Source organism: Octodon degus, unplaced genomic scaffold, assembly GCF_000260255.1.
Source record: "Octodon degus isolate 3935 unplaced genomic scaffold, OctDeg1.0 scaffold00001, whole genome shotgun sequence".
In the NCBI taxonomy this organism is placed as follows: Eukaryota; Metazoa; Chordata; class Mammalia; order Rodentia; family Octodontidae; genus Octodon; species Octodon degus.
This window is the reverse complement of record NW_004524577.1, coordinates 9,623,253-9,649,388: the sequence shown is the minus strand read 5'-3', so window position 1 is coordinate 9,649,388 and position 26,136 is coordinate 9,623,253. Positions and strand designations below refer to the sequence as shown.

At 49.5% G+C, this 26,136-nt stretch overlaps 1 protein-coding gene across 1 annotated transcript in view; it reads right to left on the bottom strand.

Annotated features, from left to right (window-relative positions):
• Window positions 1–1,427: 1,427 nt before the first annotated feature.
• Window positions 1,428–26,136, bottom strand: part of Mto1 (mitochondrial tRNA translation optimization 1) — a 25,420-nt gene continuing 711 nt past the window's right edge. The window contains exons 2-12 of the mRNA XM_023700619.1: window positions 24,039–24,238; window positions 23,838–23,955; window positions 16,687–16,976; window positions 12,703–12,815; window positions 12,427–12,617; window positions 12,096–12,226; window positions 10,316–10,520; window positions 10,068–10,239; window positions 4,465–4,583; window positions 3,232–3,392; window positions 1,428–1,723 (exon numbers count right to left, since the gene is read on the bottom strand). Coding sequence (XP_023556387.1) covers window positions 1,568–1,723; window positions 3,232–3,392; window positions 4,465–4,583; window positions 10,068–10,239; window positions 10,316–10,520; window positions 12,096–12,226; window positions 12,427–12,617; window positions 12,703–12,815; window positions 16,687–16,976; window positions 23,838–23,955; window positions 24,039–24,238 — 1,856 coding nt within the window. The 3' untranslated portion in view covers window positions 1,428–1,567. The remainder of the gene's footprint in view (window positions 1,724–3,231; window positions 3,393–4,464; window positions 4,584–10,067; window positions 10,240–10,315; window positions 10,521–12,095; window positions 12,227–12,426; window positions 12,618–12,702; window positions 12,816–16,686; window positions 16,977–23,837; window positions 23,956–24,038; window positions 24,239–26,136) is intronic.

Sequence of the window (26,136 nt, the reverse complement as noted above, 5' to 3'; positions counted from 1 at the left end):
CCTTGCGCTTGCCAGGCACGCGCTCATGCCGGGGCGCCGTCTCCCCAGCCCTGGGACTGTATACCGCGCACTCAGTCACCACACAAGCTTTCCACGCTGTACGTGGAATGTTGGTGACTTCGACTCTGCTTCATAGGGCTTTCATTAATGTTCCAAACGGTTACTGCTGAGGGTTTCCTGAAGCAGCACACGCTACATTCTGAAAGTAAAACTTAGCTCAATGATTCGGTGCAGTCTCAGGTTTTAGCCCTAATAAGCTGTGGGCTTTTAGCAGAGAGATGGATCTTTTGTTCAAAGACAGGACTAGGGCCCAGAGCCTGGGCTGGGGAGGGTGGGGAAGGGAAGGCAGACATTCCGAGGACAAGTTCCTAACCAAGGGCTTTAATACCGCTCCGGAGTTGGTATGACGAGGCAAACAGTTAGCTTTCCAAACATGTTGGGATAACTTTTTAATGTGATGTAGTTCATGAGCAGGCTAGTCTACAAATTCAGGCTTTTTCGGCTTTATTTTTGGCTTCGTTTTTTTTTTTTTCTTCCTGTGGTACTGGGGATTGAACTCAGGACCTTACACTTGCCAGGCAGATGCTTAGTCTACTGAGTCATCTCCCTGGCCTGTTCGTGGGGTTTTTTTTTTTTTTTTGAGCTTCGTAGCCCCAGCTGGTCTCCAGCTCCCATCGACCCGCTCGCCTCCGCCTCCAGGGGCTTGTAGTTTGGCTTCACTATTCTCTCTCTGATGAATACTGCATGAAGTACATGAGTAAGAGCGCTACACTGGAACTCCCGATAGAATATGAACTGTTTAAATTTATTTTTCAGATACACAAAAAAGCATTTTTAAAAGCAGTACTAGAATCTGCCAGGTGTGGTGGCATATGCCTGTAATCCCAGCACTCAGAGGGCTGAGGCAGGAAGACTGTCATGAATTTGAGGCCAGCCTCAACTGCAGTAAAACCGTCTCAAAAACGAAAAAAGGGGCCGGGGAGATAGCTCAGAGGCATAAGCACCTACCTGGCAAGCGCAACGACCCGAGTTTGATCCCCGGCCCCACATGCCAGGCAGCCTTGGCCTGGATGCCTGGGCACGCCAGCTCGGTCGGAGGCAGGCATCCAGTGTGGCCCGGACCTGGTGTGGTAGTGCGTGCCTATAATCCCAGCACTCCAGGAGGATCCCTGCGGGTCTGAGACCAGCCTGGGGACTACAACAGTGAGCATAAGGCCAGCCTGAACTGTACAGTGAGACCCTGTCTCAAAAAAAGAAAGCACTCGATATTGAACCCAGGGCCTGCACAGAGCTCCTCCCACAGCATTAGCCTTACTGTGAGACGAGGCTTCACTGTTGCTGTTGTCTGGGAGAGGACTGAACTTGGGACCTTCCTGCCTCAGCTTCTCAGAATGCTGGGAGACAGGTGTACACTGAGCACCTCCCAAAAAGCACAACTATGATTGTTTTATTTTATATGTGAATGTCAACCTTCATAAGGCACGTCCATGTTAAAATAGTTCTCTATTTACACTTTTGTACAGATGAAATTATTCACATTCTTATAAAGTTTTTTGTGCACCGAGAGCTATAACTCTTGCCGTTTGCTTGCGTCATGTGAGTGTGGAGCAGTCCGGGGTGGCCCGTTCGTCACTGCCTGTCTCTGCTGGGTGGCCTTCACAAACTTGAGCAGATTAACGATGGCAGCGGGTGTCACTCCTGGTATACGACTGGCAGCGCCAATCTAGGAATTGAAAGCACAAGAGAGGTGCCAGTGAACTACGTCACACTGAGCCTGCTGTCCTCGTGCCAGGGCAGCACAGGTCACAGAGTTCGCATCGGGGGACGGTGGCCGCCTCTGCTGCCCAGGTGGCCCCGATGTCCTGGGCTGAAGGCCTCTCCTGCCTCAGGTCCCAAGTACTAGACTACAGGGTGGGACCACCATGGGCAGCTTTCCATGTTTCCTTTTTTTTTTTTTGGCAGAACCAGGGATTGAACTCAGACCCTTGCGCTTGCCAGGGAAGTGCTGGGGCACCCACAGGCTTCGCTCTGCGCAGCTGCGTGAGAGGGGCGTGAGGGCCCGCCAGCTCCTGGAAGGTGGGACCAGCTCTGCTAGCAAATGCCGTTTAGGTGGCCAATGCTTTTCCTTTGCGCTGCAGCCCCAGCCTGGGTCTGCACATGCGGCTGGCAGGCGCTCGTCCACTGCCTCCCCAGCCCGGGGCCGCCCTGGGAGTGGAGGTGCAGCGGGGTGCCGAAGGCCTGCGCCCAGCTGCCGTGCACGTGTGGTGTCCAGCGGGGTGGCAATGCCGCGCAGCCGGCTCCTGGGCACTGAGGTATAGCTTCTGGGAGCAGCAATCTAACCGTTAACTTTAACCCCAGTGAAGGTAAGTGGCCACTCACGGCTCATGCGCCGGCTGCGCAGCTAAGGATTACTCAGAGAACGTAACTGGAAATGAGCAGGAGGGGCAGAGAAATGAGGCCTCCCTGCCCCGGGGATGGAACTCAGGCCCTTGTGCTTGCCAGGGAAGCGCTTATTCTACTGAGCCATCTCCCCGGCTCCAATAACGTACATTTTGAGGCTGGGCATGGTGGCACACGCCTGCAGTGCCAGCACTCAGGAGACTGAGGCAGGAGGGGCACCGTGAGTTTGAGGCCAGCCTGGGCTACACCGAGAGATCTTGGCTCAAAAAAGCATCTTTAAAGACACTTATTATGTAAGTCCAGCGCCTTCTAGTCAAGTCATTTTTAAAGCTTTCGCTGTTCTAACCCACACACAAGGCTGAGGTGCTGGGAGGGCCCTCCAGGCTCCCTCTCCTCGGCCCCTGCGCAGCCCTGTGCGACCCCAGGATGGGGCCCGAGGACAGCGTGACAGCCAGTCGTCACATGTGCCACGCCGTCTGTATCACACACCGAGCTGCGTGACCACGCGGTGGCGGAGCACAGGCAGGTGCAGGCTGGCCAGGTCGCATCCCAGCACACCGCGCTCACCACTCTCAGAGACCAGCGTCTGTCGTAGGCAGAGACAAACCACAGCGCTACGGGTTTTATTCCTTTTGAGACAGGGTCTTGCTATGCAGTCCAGGCTGGTCTTCCAGCTCACTCTGTAGGCCAAGCTGGTCTCGAACTGACAAGGCTCCTCCTGCCTCAGCCTCCCAAGTGCAGGGATTACGATTACCAGTGTGCGCCACCACGCCCGGCCTCCCCGGCTTTCATTAATCCCTTGTTCCTCTGCTGCATGGCCTACTTTCTTACCGTCTGCGGACGACTGAAATGCAGCTTCTCCCGAACCTCATGGGACAAGGACACATCTGTGACGCTCATGTAGTCCAGGTCTTCCGGCAGCTGCAGAGCCTCATCTCGCTGAACTTCCTTTATTTCTTCTTGTTGATGGAGCAGTACGGATTCATAAGAGGCTGGAGAACCAAAGGAGACATCTTGTCTTTTTGTTTGTTGTGCTTTCTGCCTCACTCCACAGCTCGGGCAGGCCCGGATTAATGCCGGGGCCGGATCACACGGACGCCCCCGCGCACAGCACTCACCCCGGCACACGACACAGCTCTCTTCCTCTCCCTCAGTGCCGGGGATCCAGCTCGGGACTCTGCGCTTGCCAGGCAGGCGCTTATGCCGCTGAGCTGTCTCCCCGGCCCCCAGTTGTCTTTTTCTGCAGGTGAGGGAACTAAAGGAGTAGCCAGCTGTGGTCACACAGTCCAGTAATCCCTGCACTCGGAAGGCTGAGGCAGGAGGATTGCTGCAAGTCCGAGGCCAGCCCGCTGAGGGTCTGGTGGCGTTTGCCTCCGTCAACAGATCAGCAGCCTCACCCTCACTGCAGCTGCCCTGAGAACTACAACAGGGAGGGCTGCCATCCATCCCCAGCCTGGGCCTTGGCTTCTTTATGGGGGGACTGCAGACCCAGAACAGATGCCGTCCTCAGTCACAGGCTGCAAGGACACATGCGTAGTACACGGGCTTTGAGCTGGACAGTGGAGGTCCAAATCCCGGCTGGGCCACTCACCAGCGTGGGGTCTTTAGTGAATCACTATTTCCTTATGAAGTCAGAGCAAAATGCTACGTACAGTCTGGCTTTCCCAGGTGGGTTAAAGTACCACACCTGAACTAATGCATAAAGGGTATGAGCAGGACTGTCACACATTAGTACAGCAAATTGTCACTTTGCAAACAAGAACAGACCCTCAGGGGCTCCTGCGTGTAATTAACGCCGGGGATTTATGAACAGCTCAGCATCAGCCCACTATTTCTTTTTGCAGAAGCCAGCGGGGTGTAGCACCACTCTTCTGCTTTTGAGACACGGTCTCGCCATGCAGGTTAGGCTGGCCCTGAACTCACTATGTAGCTCAGGCCGCCGCAGCCCTCCACGCGCAGGGATTCCAGGCGTGCGCCTCCGTGCCTGGCCTTGGCGCGCAGCTCTTACGGCTCTGCTGGCCGTTCACAATGTGCACAAACAGAAACAATGCGGGAAGCGTCTACCTTCTATCTTCAGCCTCTCGGCTAGCTCTCTGCATTCAGTGTACTTCGCCAGCGGGTCGGGAACGGCCTGGGCCAGTAACTCCATGTCAACTTCCTCATACTTCAGGACATCGAGAGCTCTGTAAACACACAAGTTTCCTCAACGTAAGGCTTGCCGTGCGCAGACACACCGCCACCTGCAAAATAGCAGGATTGTAAAGATTCAGGATCTGCCAGGCATGGCAGCATCTGTCTGTTATCCCAGCACTCAGGAGGCTGAGGCAGGAGGACTGCTGTCAGTTCAAGCCCAGCCTGGGCTACAAAGTGTGCTCCAGGTCAGCCTGAGCTGCACAGTGAGAGCCTGTCTCAAAAAGACAGAAGATTCAGTAAGTCAGACAATCTGACTTTCCTGGACTCTATCATGACAATTCTTCTCTTTTCTTTTTTGCGGAACCGGGGATTGAACTCAGGTCCTTGTGCTTGCCAGGCAAGCGCTTATCCTACTGAGCCATCTCCCAGTCCTATGATGAGAATTCAGTTGCTGGTGAGGTTTGCGTGGTTAGAATAAAGTGGCTCCCTTCTGCGTCAGAACTGAATTTGTCCTTCTGCATGCTGGGAACCATAAAGGTCTCTTGCTTTTTCTTTTTTTTTAAATGGTACTAGGGATTACTGGCCTTTGCATCTCTAGCTGCTTTTATTTATTTATATCTTTTCAGACAGGGTCTTCTTGCTATACAGCTCAGGCTAGCCTTGAGCTCACTCTGTAACCCAGGCTGGTCTTGAACTCGCAAAGATCCTTCTGCCTTAGCCTCCCGAGTGCTGGGATTACAGGCGTATGCTACCACATCCAGCTCTAACTGCCTTTCTATATACGCATTTTTTTCTTTTTGGAACAGGGCATTGCTATGTAGTTAAGGCTGGCCTTGAACCGAGATCCTCCCCCCATCTCCCCACATCCCCCATCTCTGGGATGACCAGAGTGTACCACCACGTGGGAAGCAGTGGAGCAGAGCTTGGTCACACATCCAGGGCTACAGAAGGCCAGCCTGTGACCATGGAGCACAAGGGGTGCTGTGTAAGGGCAGGGGCAGCCCAGCAGGGGTCTGGCCATGGTTTCCTCGCTGTTAACTACAGCAGAGATCCTCCAAGAACGTTTCCCTTGGAGTGTCCTCGGCGAATCACCAGGACCACACACTTTCGGCCCCACTGTGCACGTCCTTTTACAGGCCATGAATAAAGAGACCATGTTGGGTTACTGCCACCTCTCCATCAGCTCCCACCCGCTCCCAGCTTCCGTGCAGTGTGTGTGTACAGATTTTGCCTACTCTCCTGTCACTCCTGGGAGGACTCCGCTGGCTGTTCGGTTGGGGCACCCTAGCTCTCTCTGAAGACCAGTAAATCACTACTTCCTTATGATAACAGGAAAAAGGCTCCTTCCAGCCTGATGTTTTCTTCTACTTTGGGATACTGTTTCAATTCTTCCCTCCTGGGAACTTATGCCAGTTCTCTTAGATTCCACCCTGGGTGGGCTAAAGCCTCCTGGAGGAAAGCAAGGAGACAGGAGGACATGCCCTGCAGCTGATCAGAAGGATCCCTAGAATCCCTACCTACCTTATATGGGGCACCAAAAGAATATGCCTGAGGATGAAGCCAGCAGGAGCAGATGGGGCTTCTGGGGAGCAAAGAGCTCGGGACGTACCACTCCCAGGTCTCCCTGGCCTGGCTCCAACCCTAGTGACTGCAGGCACACCCCACCACACACCCCACGGTGGGGCTAAGAACACCACTTCCTGCTCAGTCATTTCCCACGTCGTTTACATGTGGCTTTTTTTTTTTTTTTCCAGAACCGGGGATTGAACTCAGGCCCTTGAGCTTGCCAGGCAAGCGCTTATCCTATTGAGCTACCTCTCCAGCCCCCAATGTGGCTTTTTTTGGTAGTTACTTCTTTAAAAGGCACTGTGAGAGGGACTGGGCGTGTTGCCCCCCCAGTGGGAGTAGTGGCGTCACATGCAGAAACACAACACTGCATCCTGAAATTCACATGGAATATGAAGGGCCCTACATGGCCAAAGCAACTTTGCAAAAAGAACATGGTCTGCCAGGAACAGGTGCTCGTGACACCAGTTTTCAGGGGGCAGGATGGGGGCTGATGCGGGGAATGATGAACACAAAATGGGCTAAGGACCCAAACGTCAGGCTCCAAGTTATACAACTCCAGGAAGACAACAGCAGCATCCAGGCTTGACACTGGCTTTGAAAAACATTCCTTCACTCACTTATTCACTGAGTGCTGGGATTAGATCCAGGGCAGTGACACGCTGAGCATGTGCCTGCCCAGTGAGCCAGCTGCCCAACCTCCCCTTTCGTTTTTTCAGTACAGGGTCTACAGGGTCTCAGTACGTAGATCAGACCCTGTTTTCAGCCTCCCAAGCGCTGGAATTATAGGCACGCGCCACCATGCCCAGTCTCAATGGTAGTCTCAGCCCACCTTGGGGGTGGGGCTAGCACCATACGCTGGGGATCCAACCCGGGCTGCCACGCCCTAAGCAGGCGCTTTAGTCCGTTGTGCCCACCCTTAATCAGAGGCTAACAAGTGTACCTGTAGGGCTGGGCGGCACCAGCCTGCAATCCCTACGCTTGGAGGCTGAGGCAGAATTGAGCCTGAGCAACTTAATGAGAGCCTGTCTCAAAAGGCAGAGGAAAAAAAGTGTGGCGCTCAGCGCAGAAGCCTAGCACTGCCAGGAAAACCAAACACGAGTCACGTTTAGTAAGAATACCAATTCAAAAATTTTGAAATATGGGCTGGAGAGATGGCTCAGTGGTCTAAAGCACCTACTTGAAACAAGCTTGGCAAAGCACAGGGACCGCGGTTCGATCCCCAGCACCACATGCCAGCCAGCCCCGCCCCCTGGTGAGCTGAGCTGGCCACACACACACAATAAATAAATGTAATAAAAATAAATAAATAATTTAAAAAAATTTTGAAATAGATAAATAATTGTTAAAAATAAAGCACCACCTAGGGGCCAGGATAACTCAGTAGAATAAGCGCTTGTGCGCTGGGTCCTGAGTTCAATCCTGGTATTGAGAAAACACAAGAACAAAAATAAAGCACCAGACAGACATCCAGCTTAATGACAGCACTTATCTAGCACATGCGGCCCTGGCCTTGATTCCTCATCAGGAACTGAACCGAACCGAACTGAACCGAACCAAACATCCTCGTTCAATCTCCCAAGTAATGTGAAGCCTTCTAATGAAAATTAGAACAAATGCAAACAGCTGGCGCACCGAGCAAGCTGCGAACGGCTCCTGGCTGCTGTTCCCTAGGCCAATACCGGGCCGCGTGGCTGAGACAGCGTGAGTGTTTCCCACTCGGCGGCCCGGCCCCCAGTGTGGCCATGCGGAGCCCGTGAGGTCACGTGCACACGTGCGTGTGTGTGTGTGTGTGGGGGGGGGCAGGTGCTTGGGTTCCTGACAGCGAGTGCTGCAGGAAGAGCGTACTCACCCGCCTCCCCTGGGTGCCACATGCCATGATGCCCTCACCAGCAGCCAGAGATGGGGCTGCCCAGCCCTAGCCTCGCAGCATCCACGCAGTCAGCCAGACACATATCCTTTCCACTCTTTTTTTTTTTTTTTTTCTCACTAGGGTTTCACTGTAGTCCAGGCTGGCCTTGAACTCACTCTTTGTATAGCCCAAGCTGGTCTCAAATTCTTAGTGATCTTCCCAAGTTAGGGGGGTTACAGGCTGGTAGCACCACCCCTGCCAATACATGTTTTTCTTAGTAAGTATTCAGCCTTAGGTATTTTATCACAGTAACAGAAAACCAACTAAGACAGTCGATCAGCCAATGTGTCACTGCTTTGCGCTACCCAAATCCCTGCCCTGGAACCCAGCATCCAGTGTGATGCTGTTAAGTGGTGGCCCAGTGAATGGGACTGCCTGGCGCTCACGGAGACTGCAGCGGCACCCCGCTGCTCCTGCCACACGAGGGCGCAGAAACGAGCTGTCTCTGGAACCTAAGAGGAGTCTCTTGGCAGGCATCCGATCTGCTGGTGCCAGAGGCTTGGCTTTTCTCTGTCCAGAACCACAAACAATTTCTGTGGTTTATAAATTACACAGTTACCTAGTGTGGTGGCGCGCACCTACAGTCCCAGCACTGGTAAGGCTGAGGCAGGAGGATCGCTGAGTTCAAGGCCAGCCTAGACTACACACAGTGAACCCGTCTCACAAAACCCCCAAGCTAAATTCCACAGTCTAAAGTTTCTTGTTTTGAAGATTTTCATTAATTTTGGGGTGTGAGGAGTCAAATACAGTGTCTCATGCATCCTAGCCAGTCCACACGAGACACAAGGAACATGTCTGTGAATCCTTTAGACTCAGAGTTCAAACATCGAGAATGGTTAAAAACAAAGACAAAATACCTGAAATGGAGCAAGGGTCTTTTCACATAAACTGAAGGAATTTATAATGCTCTGCTTTGTTTTGTCAAGAGACTCCTTGCTGTAGCTCATGGGTAGGACCAGACCATACAGTTGCTCTGAGCCTATTACACAGAACTCCTTAGTTTGGGTCTTTTAAACCTTTGGAAAGGCCAGTGTGGAGGCAAATGCCTGTCATTCCAGCACTCAGGAGGCTGAGGCAGGTGGGAGGATCCTTGCAAGTTTGAGACCAGCCTGGACTACAAAGTGAGCTCAAGGCCAGGCTGAGCTGCAGAGTGAGACCCTGTGTCAAAATGACACGCACACACAAACTTGGGAAAATCAAAGGCCTCAAGTAAAAGTCACAGAAAAATGACATAAAAAATAAAAAGTCATGTATTTTATATGATTTTTAAAAATATACATGTATGCACGCACACACACACACATATATATTATATGCTATGTGTTCTACCACTGAGCTGTACCCTTAGCCATGTGTGTGTGTGTATGTATGTATGTATGTATGTGTGTGTGTATTTTTTTCTTTTTTCTGTTTTTGAGTGCTGGGATTATAATTCATACATAGTTTTTTAAGTCAGAGTGTACAGGGTCTCAGGGTCTCACTAAATAGATCAGATTCATAGTTATCTGCTTGTGTTCAGCCTCCCAAAGAGCTGGGATTTCAGGTGCGCGCCACCACGCCCAGTCTCTATCTCTGTCTAGCATGCCCTGGGGGTGGGGCTGGCAGGGCATGCCAGGAATCGAACCCTGGTGGCTGCGTCTGCCTAAGCAGGTGCTTTAATCTGCTGAGCTATTTTGCTGGTCCTCATACATATTTTTAATACACAAGAAATAGGTGAGAGGCTGGGGAGACAGCTTGGCCGTGTAAGCGCCTGCCCACGTGCCATGCTGTGCCGCTCCAGAACTGGATTTGGTGGCACATGGCTGTAATGCCGGCACTAGGGAGGCTGAGACAGGAGGTTCACTACAAGTCTGAACTATGTGGTAAGACTCTGTATAAAAAAAAGATAGAAGTAAAGAAAAAGAAAAAAAAAACAAAAAACAGGTGAGTTGTATATAAAGCTTTCTGACAAGGAGCCTTGAATGAGTGATAGTCACGTAAAATGTAGGCAGGGAATTTACTGGCGATGCTGCACTGCAATAACCTAATTTGTCTGCAAAGAGTGAAAAATACACACCTGACAGGGTCACTCCTGCTGGTACTTATAGAAGCCTGTGGGACTAACTTTTTCCACTTGGTGCTTGAAAACTCAATGGATTCCAACGCAGAAAGGCCTTCTTCCAAGGATGTCTTCATCCACGCAGCTCTGTCGTACCGCTGCTGGGACACACAGCCAGCGTCCTTGTACCCTAGGAAGGAGAGCACATGGTAGTGGGCGAGGCTTTGGCCAAGAGGAAGCCAGGCTGCAGGGTGCAACAGAGTCACCTCGGAACGTGAGCCGGCTGTCGGCGTTGTCCGGGCGCAGCGACAGGCGGAACTCGGCGCGGCTGGTGAACATGCGGTAGGGCTCACTGGTGCCATGTGTGGTGAGGTCGTCGATCAAGACGCCGATGTAGCCTTCCGTTCGGCTGACAATGAAGGGCGGCCTGCAGCGGACCCGAAGACTGGCGTTCACTCCGGCTATCACACCCTGTCGAAAAGGCCACGAGGAATGAGAGAGGGAGACGCTGCCTCAGAGAAGACCTAGCCTGGGCAGGCAGCACAAGGCGCGAGGAAAGTGAGCCCAGAACACAGACCTGTGCGCAGAACAGGCACACGGGGGGTGCTCCGTTCTAGTGTGCTCCGCCTCACCCTTCTCACACAGCTCATCTTTTTTCTAAGAGCCACCTGTGAGCCTTTTAGCTCTTTCCCACTTATAAATAAAAAATATTTCTTTTGGATTTAATTAATTTGTGGAGACAGGGTTTTACTATGTAGTTCAGGCTGGTCTTGAGTCCACTCTGTAGGCCAGGCTGACCTTGACCTCTCAATATTCCTCTTGCCTCAGCCTCCCAAGTGCTGGGATAACAGGCAGGCACCACCAGGCCCGGCCAGTTTGTTATTTATAAGAAAGAACAGGGGCTTGGTCCCCAGCACCATGTGCCATGCTGGCTCTACCCCAGGGCGTGCTGAGCCAGCCACTGAGTCTGGGCGTGGTGGCACACACCTGTAATCACGGTGCTGCGGAGGCTGAAAACAGGAGGATCACTATGAGTCCGAGCTGTGCAGTGAGACCCTATATCAAATACATTAAAAAAAAAAAGGCTGAGACAAGAGGATCACTATGAGTTTGAGGCCAGCCTGAACTGTACAGCAAGGGCCTATCTAAAAAATAAAAACAAAAACACAATCTTCAGAAGCAATCTGATAAATTTAATCAAAATATGACACCAGGCAAGGCATGGTAACTTTGCCTGTAATCCCAGCAGTAAGGGAAGCCGAGGCAGGAGCATTACAAACTCAATCCCAGTCAGAGCAACTCAGTGAGTTAGCAAGCCCATTTTAAAAAAAAGAAATTAGGGGCCAGGGAGATGGCTCAGTGGAATATATGCTTCCCTGGCAAGTGCAAGGGCCTGAGTTCAATCCCCGGTTCCACCAAAAAAAATAAATAAAAAAAATCTTAAAAAAAAGAAATTAAAAGGTCTGGGAATGTAGTTAAGTGGCAGCATGCTCTTGCTTGACCCCCAGTATTGAAATAATTTTTATTTATTTATTTTGCGGAACCGGGGATTGAACTCAGACCCTTCGCTTGCCAAGGAAGCGCTTATTCCACTGAGCTATCTTCCGGGCCCCTGAAAACATTTTTAAAAACACATCAGATGTGTTTAGTGTAAGGTCCTGAGTTCAATCCCTGGTACAAAAAAAAAAAGTTTAGAAGACTCATAAAGCCCAGTGGCTGGGCTGGTGGTAGACAGTTAGAACACCAGTACCCGAGGGGCTGAGGCAGGAGTACTGCATGTCAAAGCCCAACCTGGGCAACTCTGAGACCCTGTCCCCAAAATATAAAAAAGGTCTGTAATGTAGCTCAGGGTGAAGGCCGAAGCCCCGCACCAGTCCCAGCGCCCCGTCCAAAGAGCCACATGTTCTACAAATTCTGTTTCAGAGTTTCAGATGCCCTGGACACACGCTGTCTCCTGCTCACGGTTATATAGCTAAGCTGCAGCCGGGAGAAGAGGAGCCCGTCACGTGGGCCTCTGGATGACGCTGCACCTGAACATGATCCTACCTGCGCAGCGGCTTCCTCATAACCCGTGGTGCCGTTGATCTGTCCGGCAAAGAAAAGCCTCTGAACCAAACGGGTCTCCAGGGAAGGCGTGATCTGCCGGGGGTCGAGGTAATCATACTGAACACCGTAGCCTGGCCAAAGAACAAACAGCACAAAGTAAGAGAAACTGTTGTTTCCCTAAGAAGGAGATGCAAAGACCACCACTAACTGCCCTTGGAAAACAGAGATGGTTCAGATGCATGGGAAGGCCCCGGGCCTCCTGTCCTAAGCCCTGCCCCCACTCGTGAGCAGCGCAGGGCCTGCGGGTGGAGAGCCGGGTCTGTTCCCGCACCGGGCTGGACCACTCTGGCTTTCTCCAAGCCTCGGATGCACGTGATCATCTTCTCCTGCAACTCGGCCGGCAGCGTCACCGACAACCCCTGAGGGTAGACAAGGTCAGAGTCCAGTCCTTCAGGTTCCAGCCAAACCTGATGCATGCGGTTTGGAAAACGCAAAACCTTGGATTCGATGGAGGGGCAGTACCTAGAGCGAGACAGCGAAGAACAAATGAGATGCGGACAGGCCGATGTCGCTTGCAGGGGGGCGAACACCAGCCACCCGTCCTCACCGGGGCCCTTTCGTTGTTTCCCTCACATGGCTGTTGAGGTGAAGGTTCTCGAGGATGATGGCGTCCACTCTGGGGTTGGTGTGAGTCAGGTGACAGGGCAGCTGATCTTCAGGCTAAGAAAGTAACCAGGACACACGTGGTACTGTTTCGCGCTCTACTAGTTTGCCCCCCATTCATCAATTCCACATGACGTTTAATAGACAACACGTTGTTTTAAGAGACAGGTTCTCATTGTAGTTCAGGCAGGCTTTGAGTTCACCTTGTAGCCCAGGACGGCCTTGAACTTGAGGCAATTTCTGCCTCAGCCTCCTGAGTGCTGGGATTACAGGCGTGCGCCACCATGCCTGGCTGACAATACTTTATAATGCAGTGCTTCTTATGAAGTTTTCTTGCCAAAACCCCAAAAGATGAATCTAAATCTAAGCCAGCCTAGATCTAAGCAGCGGTTTAGGGGAAAAGGCTAGCAGAACAGACACCAGGAGCATGGGTTGGACAGATGCAGGCTGTGGGACACTCTACAGAACAAGTACCTCAACTGCTTCCGCTTATGACTGGCACAAAGAAAACCGAGAAATGGTTCTAAAACAGCCTCTGACAGACCTTATTTGGTTCCTAGTACAAATGAAACGACGATATACACATCTTTTTCAGAGTGAGGAATGGAGGTACACACTTATAACCCAGCTACTTAGGAGGGTGAGGCAGGACGATGGCTAGTTTGAGTTTTGTTTGGACAAATCAGCAGGATCATACTGCAAAATAAAATTCAAAGCGTGGGGAGGCAGAGCGCTGGCCTAGCTTGCATAAGGCTTGGGCTCAATCTTCAGCACCGTTGCATGAACGAATGAGGCACTTAGGGAAAACGGAACATGCAGCACTTGATGATGCTGAGAAAAGTTTGCTGGGTATGATAATGGTGTGCTTGTTTTTTTTTAAAGCTCTTTTTGATTAGTGACATACGCACGCCAAAGCACAAGTGAAATGATGTGATATGTGCAATCATGGCTTTAAAACTCGGCAAGGGGCCGGGGAAATGGCTCAGTAGAATAAGCGCTTTCCTGGCAAGCGCAAGGGCCTGAGTTCAATCCCTGGTTCTACAAAAAGAAAACAAAACAAAAACAAAAACAAAAAACACCTCAGCAAGGAGCTGGGCATAGTAGCCCGTGTCCGTAATCCTAGGAGGCTGAGGCTGAGGCTGAGGCCAGAGGATCGCTGTGAGTTCAAGCCCAGCGTGGGACACATATTGAGATTAAGGCCAGCCTGAATTACCAAGCCAGACTCTGTCTTGAAAAAAACAACATAAAATAAAAGCCAATCATTAGGATATTTACCACTAATAAATACTGTTCAATTCTTTGTGTGTGTGTGTGTGTGATTTTTTGCTTTTATTTTAGAGTAAAATAACAAACTCAGAAAATTCTGTAGAAAAAATGCTCTTAGAACTGTAGAACTCTTGTGAAACAGTGGCAGCAGCAGACACACAGCTCAGAAGTGGGGCCTGCTCTTGCGGCCGGAGTCCTGGGCATAGGGCGGTTTCCTTGTCCTGCCACCACAGCCCACTCTTGGCTCTTCTTCACCACACCCCACCGTGCCAACCCTTGCAGGGCTCGGGCTCCAGGCCTGGGGCGCCGGTGTAGTACTGCTCAATTCTAAACAAACACTACAGCACATTACTTAAAACAAAAAACAACTAAAAAGAAAAGGCAAGCCAGGTGTGTGGCACATGGCCGCGATCCCAGTGCTAAGGGCTGAGGCAAGAGGATCACACTGAGCTTACAGCCAGCCTGACCCAGCAGGACCTGGTCTGAAAAAACACAAACAAAACAAAACGCAAATAAGGCAGACTGAGGAACTGTTCCACATTAAAAAGAGATGAAAGCTTTTTACCAAGATGGCGCCAAAGGTGAAGAAGGAAGCCCCTGCCCCTCCTGACGCTGAAGCCAAAGCAAAAGCTTTGAAGGCCAAGAAGGCTGAGCTGAAAGGCGTCCACAGCCACAGAAAGAAGATACGAATGTCGCCCACCTTGCCCTGTCCCAAGACACTGCAGCTCTGGAGGCAGCCCAGATACCCTCAGAAGAGCGCCCCCAGGAGACACTAAGCCATCATCAAGTTCCCCGGGCCACAGAGTCAGCCATGAAAAAGGTCGAGGACAATAACACACTCATGTTCACTGTGGATGTCAAAGCCAATAAGCACCAAATCAAACAAGCTGTGAAGAAGCTCTATGACATCGATGTTGCCAAGGTCAACGCCCTAATCAAGTCTGATGGAGAGAAGGCGTAAGTTCGACTGGCTCCCGATCATGATGCACTGGATGTTGTCAACAAAACTGGGATTAACTAAACTGAGTCCAGGTGGCTAATTCTAAATATATACTTTTTACCCAGTTAAAAAAAAATTTAAAAAATGACAGCTGAGTAAGGTGGTGACACCCACCTTACTGAGGCTGAGGTACAAGGAGCTTTTGAGCCTGAGTTCAGGGCCAGCCTGGGCAACACGGCGAGACCCTGGAGAAGGAGGGGAGCGGAAGGACCAGGAGGGCAGAGGAGAGAGGGGAGGGCTGCAGGGCCGCTCTGGACACCGCCGGAAGGATCAGCAAAGCAGGCTGCGGATCTTGTCAGAGAACACGCGCCGTGTCCGTGCTGCACTCCCGTGCTGTCCCACCGTACTGAGGGTGCAGGACGGGCCCTGTCAGCTGAGACCCGACCGAAGTGCTCGGGGGCGAAGGCTCGAGACCTCTGCACCCTACTCTCAAACATGCCAGAATACCTTCCTGTTTTTTTGGTTGGGTGGTGGACGTGAGACAGCCCTGCTGTGTAGTCCAGGCTGGCCTGAGCTTGCTGTGGTCTGTATCTCGCTTCACTGCCGTACATGTTACACCTGCACATCACTATCTACGTCTGACTTTATACACAAGGAGGTAAGTGTGGAAAAATACTGAAAACAGGCCATTTTCATTTATTTATTTATTTATTTATTTATTTATTTATTTATTTGTGTGTGTGGCCAGCTCAGCCCACCAGGGGGCGGGGCTGGCTGGCATGTGGTGCTGGGGGATTGAACCGCGGTCCCTGTGCTTTGCTAAGCTTGTTCTAAGTAGGTGCTTTAGACCACTGAGCCATCTCACCAGCCCATTTATTTATTTATTTATTTATTTATTTATGTGTAAACAGGCCATTTTCAATGGTGTAGAGAAATATGTTTTAATAGTCTTTACAATTTTTCTGTGTGTCTGAAATTATTTAAAAAACAGGTAAAGTGGGGCCGGGGAGATGGCTCAGGAGAATAAGCACTTCCCTGGCAAGCTCAAGGGCCTGAGTTCAATCCTCAGTTTCACACACACACACACACAAAAGGTAAAGTTAAGCACATGTACAGCCTGGAGCCCTAGCACATGGGAGGCTGAGGCATGAGGATCACAAGACTGAGGGCAGTGTAGGCCACACAGGCATACCCTGTCTCAAAAATTAAAAGAAAAAGGCTGGGATGTAGTTTGGCCTTATGGCAAGCGTGAGGCCATGAGTTTGATTCCTGCTACCCAAAAATTAAAAAAAAAAAAAAAATTGTTTCGTACCAGGTATTGAAATCAACCTCACACTTGCCAGCCATGCGCTGTGCTACTGAGCTAACTCTCCAGCCCCCAAAATGAAAACATTTAGAAAAATGAAGAGGGTGGGCATGGTGGCACACGCCTGCAATCCCCTCACTCTGAAGGCTGAGGCAGGAGGTCTGGACCACTGTGAATACAAGGCCAGCCTATACTACATAGTGGGATCCTATCTCAGAAAAAAAGTAAAAATGGTAAAATAGCCAAGTGGTGACACTGAACAAGTAAGCGAACACCCCAGGACCAAGTCAGCTAGTACGTTCACCGATCACTTCTTCGCACCCAAGTAATAGGGACACAAGAAAGCAGCGGCTATGCTGCCGCCTGCTGCGAGCAGCCAGTATCGACTAGGAAGCCAGGCTCCGTCAGCCTCTTACCTTAATCCACACTGTCTCACTGAGAAAGCTGAATGGTACAGACGGATCATCCGGAGTCTGCGCCTTGAGAACGCTGAAATCAATGGAATCTCGGGCAAGCCGGGGTGGAGTCCCTGTCTTCAACCGTCCCACCACAAAGCCCAGCTTCTCCAGCGTCTGAGCCAGCCCTACAGAGGGCTGATCCCCCAGCCGCCCCGCGGGGTGCATCTCCAGTCCAATCACAACCAGGCCTCTCAGAAACGTCCCAGTGGTCAGGACCACACTCTCTGCATGGACTGTGCTTCCATCCACTAAACAAGAAGAAACAAAACTGTTTTCTCGCAGAGCAAAATGGAATGCGACTGTTTTACAATGAAGCCAAGGAACATTTTCTATCTTTAGAAACTTGAAAATCTTTTCCAAATACACATAGTGTCAGGTGTACTGGTGCACTCCTGTAATCCCAGCACTCTGAAGGCTGAGGCAGGAGGATTGCTGCAAGTTCGAGGCCAGCCTGGGGTACACAGCGAGTTTAAGACCAGCCTAAACTACACAGTGTGAGACTCTGTCTCAAAACAAAACAACTGTTTTTAGTTTTTATTTTGATCTTTATTGAGGTGTGACTGATGAATGAAAACATATTTACCTAAGTTGTACAACGTGGTATTTTATGCTGTCAAGATTCCTACAGTGAAGTTATTGAACATACCCACGGCCTGACCATTACCTCCTTGTGAGAGACAAAGCCCAGGCTGGCCCTAAACCCGCGCCTCGCAAAGCTCTCAGCCCCAAGTGCGAGGGCCGGGACCACAGGCGCACGTGACCATGCGGGCCCTGGGCTACCACAGCCACTGTCTGGCTCAGCAGTCCGAGTGCCTGCCTGGTAACTGGAAGCCTTCAAGTTCGATCCCTGGTACTGCGTGCCCTGCCAGTCCTGGAACCCCAGGGGTACCATGCCGCCCTGAAACCGGGCATGGTGGCACGTGCCTGTAATCCCAGCACTGGGGAGGCTGAGACAGGAGGATCACTATGAGTCCGAGCTGCATAGTGAGACCCTATACAAAATAAATAAATGATAAAAATTTTTTAAAAATTTATTTATTTTTGACATTTATTTAGTGTGTGTGTGTGTGTGTGTGTGTGTGTGTGTGTGGCCAGCTCAGCCCACCAGGGGGCGGGGCTGGCTGGCGTGTGGTGCTGGGGAATCAAACCGCGGTCCCTGTGCTTTGCCAAGCTTGTTCCAAGTAGGTGCTTTAGACCACTGAGTCCCCGATAAAAAAACTTCTAAAAAATGTTCACTTCTTTCCATTAGAAAAATGAAAATCAGGGGTCAGGGAGACAGTTCAGTAGTATAAGCACTTCCCTGGCAAGTGCAAGGGTCTGAGTTCAATCCCTGGTTCCGCCAAAAAAAAAAAAAAAAAGAAAAATGAAAATCAAAACAACGCTGATATTCTTTCACCTTACTTCACAACGAATGGCTATCAAAAAGAATAAAAGAAAGACAAAGAGAGAAAGAGAGGTAGATAGATCAATTCATTGAGTAGTAGCAAATGCCAGAGGTTGCAGGGAAAAGGGATTCTCTTTTCTTCAGTACCAGGGCTCAAACTCAGGACCCTGCACGGGCCAGGCAGGTGGTTATGCCACTGAGCTATCTTCCCAGCCCCTAGGAAAAGGTACTCTCTAAGGTACACTGTTGGTGGGAATGTAAACTAATATAACCACTACGGAAATCAGTATGGCAATTCCCCAGAAAGCTAAAATCAGAAGTTCTATTCAACCCAGCTATTCCCCTTCTAGATCACCTTTCCAAAAGAGTTAAAGCCAGGGAGATGGCTTGGTAGAATAAGTACTTGCCTAGTAAGTGCAAGGGCCTGAGTTTGGTCCCCGGTTCCACCAAAAAAAAAAAAAAAAAAAAAAAAGAGTTAGAGACACCCCATTACAGCAGTAGATGCGCAGCTCTGTTCACAGCGACACAGCTGTAACAGTTCAGTCCTGGAGGCAGCCCATCTGGCCGGCAGATGCATGGATAAAGAAGTGCAGCATCAGCTGGGCGTGTGGCGCAGGCCTGTAATCCCAGCACCCACGAGGCTGAGGCAGGAGGATGCTTGCGAGTTCGAGAGCAGTCTGGGCTACAAAGTGAGCTCAAGGCCAGTCTGAACTGCACAGCAAGAAAGAAAAAAAGAAAAGAAAATGTGATGTGGAGCACTGCTCTGCCCTGAAGGACACATCTCAGTCACCTGTAAGAGGACACCTGAGATGTCTCCCCGAGACACCGACGCACCTGAGACCATGAACTACACGCTACATGAAATACAGCAGACACACAGGCTTCAATATTGCGAAACTTCTTGTCTACTAGGAACCTGAAGTATACGTGAAGACAAAACAGATCATCTTTTACAAATGTGAAGGAGTGAGGGGAGAGGGAAGGGGAAGGAAAGCAGGAAAGAATCCGGATGCGTGCTGCGTACATGTACGTTCCAAATCCTCACGTATGTGAATATAATCATTATATATTGCAAACAGGTACAAAATATTTTTAAAATAATAAAACAAATGATTATAAATAAATAAAATCAGTAAATCTATATGCCAAAATAACTATTCACATAGCTATACAATAAAACAACCCGCGGTGATGGCACATGCCTGCAATCCCACCACCTGGGAGGCTGAGGCAGGAGACTGCTGTGAATTCGAGGCCAGGGGATACGCAGCAAGACCTTGCCTTGAAAGAAAAAAAAAGAAAAAAAGATGGCTACAACTCAAGGATCCAGAGAAAAGAGGAAGAGACCAGGAAGACAGACTCCTTGGCCCTACAAAGGCTCTGAAGCTGAGGAACTGAGGAACATGGCCTTGAAGCTTGGGACTAAATGAGAGACACTGTTGAAATGTACATAGTGCACTTCTGTCCCCACACAGATCTGCCTTCCAGGAAGGCGAGATTCCCTCTCCTGCTAATAAGGGGAACCGTTTAATGGGGATGCGGGTCAGCCTAGGATGATGGGAAAGACCTTGCAAATGCACTTAGTGACTCTCACTGTAGGGTTAGAAATGGCTGAAAGACAGATCTTAATGTTACGTCTGTCCTATAACAAGGCAGCAGCAACAAAGGACTAACTGGGCGTGCTAGCGCAGGCCTGTGACTCCAGGCTCTGGGAGGCTGAGGCAGCAGGACTGCAAGACTAAGCCCAGGCTGGAAAATGAAGCGATTTAGCAAGACTGTCTTGAAATTCAAACTAAACAAAACAAAACACCTGGGATTTAGCTCCGTGGGAAAGCCCCAGGTCCAGTCCCTAGCACTGCAGCAGCAGCAGCAGCAGCAGCAGCAGCAGCAGCAGCAGCACCACCACCACCACCACCGCCGCCACCGCGGTCCGCATTTATCAAGGAGGTTATGGTCCAGACACCCCCGCGTAAGTGAAAATCAGAGAAGCAGCGACGATATATTTACTTTAGTATTTATATATACCTTAAGGCTTTATAAACCCTTCCTGCACTCTCATAAACCTTTCCTACACGTTTAAAAACACTTCTAATGTTAACCATTTTCTAAACTCATAAACTTACATAATTTTATTTTTTTCAGAACTGGGGATTGAACTCAGGCCCTTGTGCTTGCCAGGGAAGCGCTTATTCTACGGAGCCATCTCTCCCCAACTTACATAATTTTAACAACATATCTATACTGCAAAATCCCACAACATAGCGAAAAATCTGCATTAATTTAGATTAGTACTTTTTAAAAACATGTGAACCAGTGAGTCTGCGAAGGTCGGGCTTCGAAATAGCAAGGGACTACTGTACAATAAAGCCAAAACAAAACTGCATTGTTACAGCTGTAAAATATAGATAAGGTAAAAAAATAGCATTTAATGGGGCTGTAGCTCGGTGGTAGAGTGTCTGCTTAAACAGCGAACGACGCTGGGTTCAAGACTCAGTACCATTCAAAACAAAAAAAGTAGTGCAGAAGTTTAGACGGTTTAAAGGTATAAAAATCTATAATAAAAACAGGGTCAGGAAGATAGCTCAGCGGCACAGCCCCTGCCTGGCAAGTGCAAGGCCCTGAGTTTGATTCCTGGTACCCCAAAACAAAAAAAAATCTGCAAGAAAAGCAATTTAGTCATTATATCTGGAGAAGAAAGAAGGCTTGCCTGGCACGTGCAAGACTCTGGATTCAGTTCCTGGCACAACAAACAAACAAGGCTCTTAACTGTCAGAACACACAAAATCACAAACTTTTTTAAGAAAAGAACTACTGCCTCCCCAAGCAAAGATGATATGGAATAACGTGAAAAAACCTGAAAAATCTCAGACTAACCTCACAGCCTAGAAATACATACAAATCTACGAGCACAATTAAAATGTATCAAAACCTAGCAGGGTGGGGTAGGAACTCAGCACAGACCCCTTCTCTGGTGCCCAAGGCCCTGGTCCATCCCTAACACCACAAAGCAAAACACCTTATGCAGCGCTACTCTAAGGACAGGTAAACACAAAAATATGTTTTTTTTTTTTTTTAAATGTATTTAGTACAGGGTCTACAGGGTCTCACTACACAGATCGGACTCTTAGTGATGGTCCTGTTTTCAGCCTCCCAAGTGCTGGGATTACAGGCATGCGTCACCACACCGTCTCAACTGCCATCTCAGCGTGGCCCAGGGGTGGGACCAGCACAGCACACTGGGGATTGAACTCAGCCGCTGCGCTCTGCCTAAGCAGGTGCTTTAATCCACTGAGCTATCTGGCCGGCCCTAAAGATGCAGTATTACAGCTGCTAATAACTGACTAAAGGGGATTAGTCCCTGTGGTGCCCGCTGCACGACGGCAATAGTTTCGTAGCCACCCCCGCTGCTACTGCAGGGAGCCTGGAGAGGCTACCACGTCGCACCGCTTTTGAGCTCCTCTTTCCACTACCTCGAACACGGCAGTTTTGAATGATCGCTCATGGATTTGCATATTTTGCATCCTATATAAGATATATGGGGCTGCAGCTCAGCAGCAGAGTGTCAGGAGACTACCTTATAAACAAAATAGTATACAAAATATGTGTTAGGAGACTATCTTATCAGTAAGACCTTAGGTGAACAGGATGCTATCAGTAATTAACTTCTGGGAGAGCCAAAAGCTCTCTACCGAGGCAGGGTGGTGGCACACAGCTATAATTCCAGCACTGGGGAGGCTCAGACAGGAGGAGCACCATGAGTTCGAGGACAGCCTGGGCTACATAGTAAGTCCAAGGCACACTGAACTACATAGTGAGACCCTGTCTAAAACAAACAAACACAAATCTATTGTTAAAATTCCTTTTTTTTTTTTTTTTTTTGCGGAACTGGGGATTGAACTCAGGCCCTTGCGCTTGCTGGGGAACCGCTTATTCCACTGAGCCATCTCCCCGGCCCCTAAAATTCTTATATAAATTAGATAAGATAGCAGATTCACAAGCCAAGAGTAGGATGCTAAGAAAAAAAAAATCAGAAGAAAGAAAAGATGATTCATATATGAAAGTAACACATTTTCAAAAACGCCCTGGCCTGCTGCGAGCAGCTCTCCTCGGCACTGCCCCCGCCCCACCACTCCGCTTCGGAGCTACCCCACAGCGAACTGAGACGTCCACCACGAGGGAGCCCAACGAGCCTCCCCTGTCAGCCTGTGGGGGTCGGGTATCAAGTCTCAGTGATACGAAGGCCACTAACACAGACTTGGTACTGCAGGAGCAGGGTGGCACTGGAAAGGGGGAAACTGCTCACACATGTGTGCAGGGCCAAGGCAAAGCCAGCGCCAGAGCAGGGCCAGTTCAAAGTGAAGCACAAGGACAAGCTGTTCGGCTCGCAAACAAGTGGCTAGGCAGGGGTTACAGCTGGCGCCAACCTCCCGGATTCAGATTAAAGGCTCTGCAGCCCTTGGGCAGTTCCTTTCCTCCCAGCCGGAGGGAGCTCCCCCTGACCTCCGCTTCTGCCTCTTCTCAGTTCTCTCACTGCCCCAGCCCACCCCACCACTGAGAGCTAGCAGGAAGAAACAATTCAGAAGGCTGCTGCTGGGCCAGGGATAGAGCGCAGGGCACAGCACCCGCCTGGCAAGCACCAGATCCGGAGCTCAATTCCTAGCACCCTTTCCCCACACAGAAAAAGAAAGTTTCTTTTCTTTTCTTTTTTCTTTTTTTTTTTTTTTTTGGCGGAACCAGGGATTGAACTCAGATCCTGGCGTTTGCCTGTCAAGCACTTATCCTACTGAGCCATCTCCCAGGCCCAGAAAAAGGTTTCTGCTGGGAAGGAACTACACTGGCAGTTGGACTCCAGACCATGTGTCAGGGTTTTGCAGAAAATTTGTCAGCACTTTGCCCGTGTCCACAGACTTTTGTCTGAGACTAAGACTAAAGGCAGTGGACTAACTAACATGGCAGAAGAAATTCCAAGGCAGTCTAATGTTGAGATGGTAGGGTAGTACTGTGTGTGTGTGTGTGTGTGTGTGTGTGTGAGAGAGAGAGAGAGAGGGGGAAGTTTTGGCCAGTTCTGTGCTGAGAACAAAAAATAAATAAATAAATAAACTCAAGCAATGAAACATCCCATTTCAGTGACAACCAAAAGAATACTGAAGGTCACATTTCTGTGTGTGTATTTATGTGTATAGTTTTGTGGTTTTTTTGTTTTTTTTTTGGTATAGGGTCTTGCTATATAGTTCAGACTCATAGTGGTACTGGGGATAAAACTCAGCACTCTGTGTTTGCCAGGCAGGCACTTAGACCACACAGCTCTCTCCCATGTGTGTGTATAGTTTTGAGACTGAGTCTAACACCATAGCCCACGTTAGCCTAGAACTTGTAGTGATCTTCTGCCTCAGCCTCCTAGGCACTAGAATTATAGTTACGCACCACCATACCCGTGTGAGGGAAACTATTTTAAAATTTCAGAACTTTTGCTCTCAAATAAATTTTCTTTTTTTAAAAAAAAATATTTATTTATTTTGTGTGTGTGTGTGGCCAGCTCAGCCCACCAGGGGGCGGGGCTGGCTGGCATGTGGTGCTGGGGGATTGAACCGCGGTCCCTGTGCTTTGCTTAGCTTAGCTTGTTCTAAGTAGGTGCTTTAGACCACTGAACCATCGCACCAGCCCCTCAAATAAATTTTCTACATGCAATTTGGTAAGTATTACCAGCACCTGTACCAGTACATACCCAAAACAACACCACGGACACGGCACTTCCCAGCGTGCCCAGGCTCTGGCTCTGTGAGAATGAGATCCTCCACGGCTCCCTCCTGGACAGTGAGCAGCGGCGTACTCAGGATTTCTCTCTGTCGACAGACAATGCCAGCTGACACGGGGCTGTCACACACTCACCGCGGTCTTCCCTGTTCTAATGCTGTATTCTTCTTACCTGCATGTTTTGTTTATAGAGTTTCCTATCAATCTGAGCTCGTAGTCCCCACACAGCGGGCCCCTTACGCCGATTTAGGACTTTGTAATGCACACCAGACTGGTCACAGATACGAGAACACAGGCCATCCAAGGCATCCACTTCCCTCATTAAATGTCCCTTCCCAATGCCACCGAAGGAAGGATTACAGGACATCTGACCTGGAGGGAAGACAGGAAATAAACGTATGAGCACCATGCACAGTGTTTAGGAAGGAAATGTTCCTCCAGGTGACCAGAATCACCTTAGTATACGACAAACAACAGAAAGCTAGAAATATATACCATGCAGAAAATCCTAAGTTCTCCAGTGTTCCTACTGCTTGGCTGACCCACCTGTCTACCTGCTGCCCTTCCTTTGCAGTACTGGGACCTGAGTCCACGGTCTTTGTACTGAGCTATATCTCAGTCCTTTTCAAATTTTTTTATTTAGACACAGGGTCTTGCTATGTCACCAAGATTGGGCTTGAACTTGTCAGCGCTCCTGTCTCACATCCCCAGAGTGCTGGGATTTCAGGTGTGCACCACGCACCTGTCCCTGATCTTTCTCTTGAATCTTTTTTCTTTCTTTCTTTCTTTTTTTTTTTTTTTTTGCATTTTAGGGAAGGGTCTATAGGGTGTTCAGGTCTGTACTAGATCAGACTCATAATGATCCTCCTGTTTACAGCCTCCCAACAGCTGGGATTATAGGCACATGCCACCAAGCCCAGTCTCAATCACAGTTTCAGCCTGCCCCAGGGGCAGGGCCACCTGGGGGATAGAACCCAGCTCCTTGGCCAGCCCTCTGATACATTCCTTAATGTATCTATTTTTACTGTTTCAGGAGGTTGGCTCTGAAACATGGACTGTGGGGCTGGAGAGATGGCTCAGTGGTCTAGAGCACCTACTTAGAACAAGCTTAGCAAAGCATCAGGGACCACGGTTCAATCCCCCAGCACCACATGCCAGCCAGCCCCGCCCCCTGGTGGGCTGAGCTGGCCACACACACACACCTCTCTCTCTCTCTAATAAAAAAAAAAATTAAAAACAAAACAAAACATGGACTGTGTATCTCTTGCAGCCTTCCTCAAGAAGCACTTTTGTTCCTGGTATGGAACATGAATCCAGGGTACTTAACCACTGAGCAGCACCCCAGCCCCTTTTATTGTTTATTTTGGGACAGTCTCACTAAATTGCCCAAGCTCGCCTTGCGCTTGCAACCTTCCCACCGCAGCCTGCTGAGTAGGTGGGACTACAAGCGTGCACCAACACACCGAGCTTCAAGCAAAACCGCACAAGTCCCTTGGCAATGGCTCAGCAACCATGGCTCATAAATGCCACTTATTTTTGCTCTTCTTTTGTAGGCATAATGAAGTTATAAACTTCTTGAAAGTAAAGGCCGTATTTCATCCATTTCCTTTAAACTAACCCAGTCTTGGTTGGAGGTCTAAATCTATGTGGTTGCCTCAAAGATTTTTTACATGAGGTGCATGTGCAGGCAAACTGCGTCAGCACTGACACATCTGCTGAAGCTCCTCAGAGTTTTAATGACCTCCGGGGAGGGGGAACAGTGCTGGGATGATAAGCATTAGGTCTGTGTGAGTACGAAGAATGTACAGAACAATCCAGCTCAATTTTTAGATCTACCACTTCAGGCCGCCTAACTTTTTATATCTGAGTTTCACTACTGTGAAGACAGGAATGAAGACGAGAGATAATTTTCCGCCTTATTCTTTTGCAGCAATCATACTTTACATTACCCTCCCCCTCCCTCAGGTTTTGTGCTCAGAGTGTGACCTTAACTGATTCAGGGGTGCTTATTGGTACAGAGTGATGTTATTCCCGGTTCAGGTCAATGACATCATTAAGTAATGAGGAGAAAGTAGTTAAGTGGTCAGAAAGGGGGGAAAAAAAACCAACCCTGGTGAAAGCTGTCCTGTCCGGATGGGACATTTGGAGCTACTAGTCATGAGGGTGATGCTGAAAGTAAGCCAAAAGTAGATCATGCAATGTTATTAAAATTATCTTCTTTTTAAAAAAATTTTTATTTATTTATGTGTGTGTGTGTGTGTGTGTGTGTG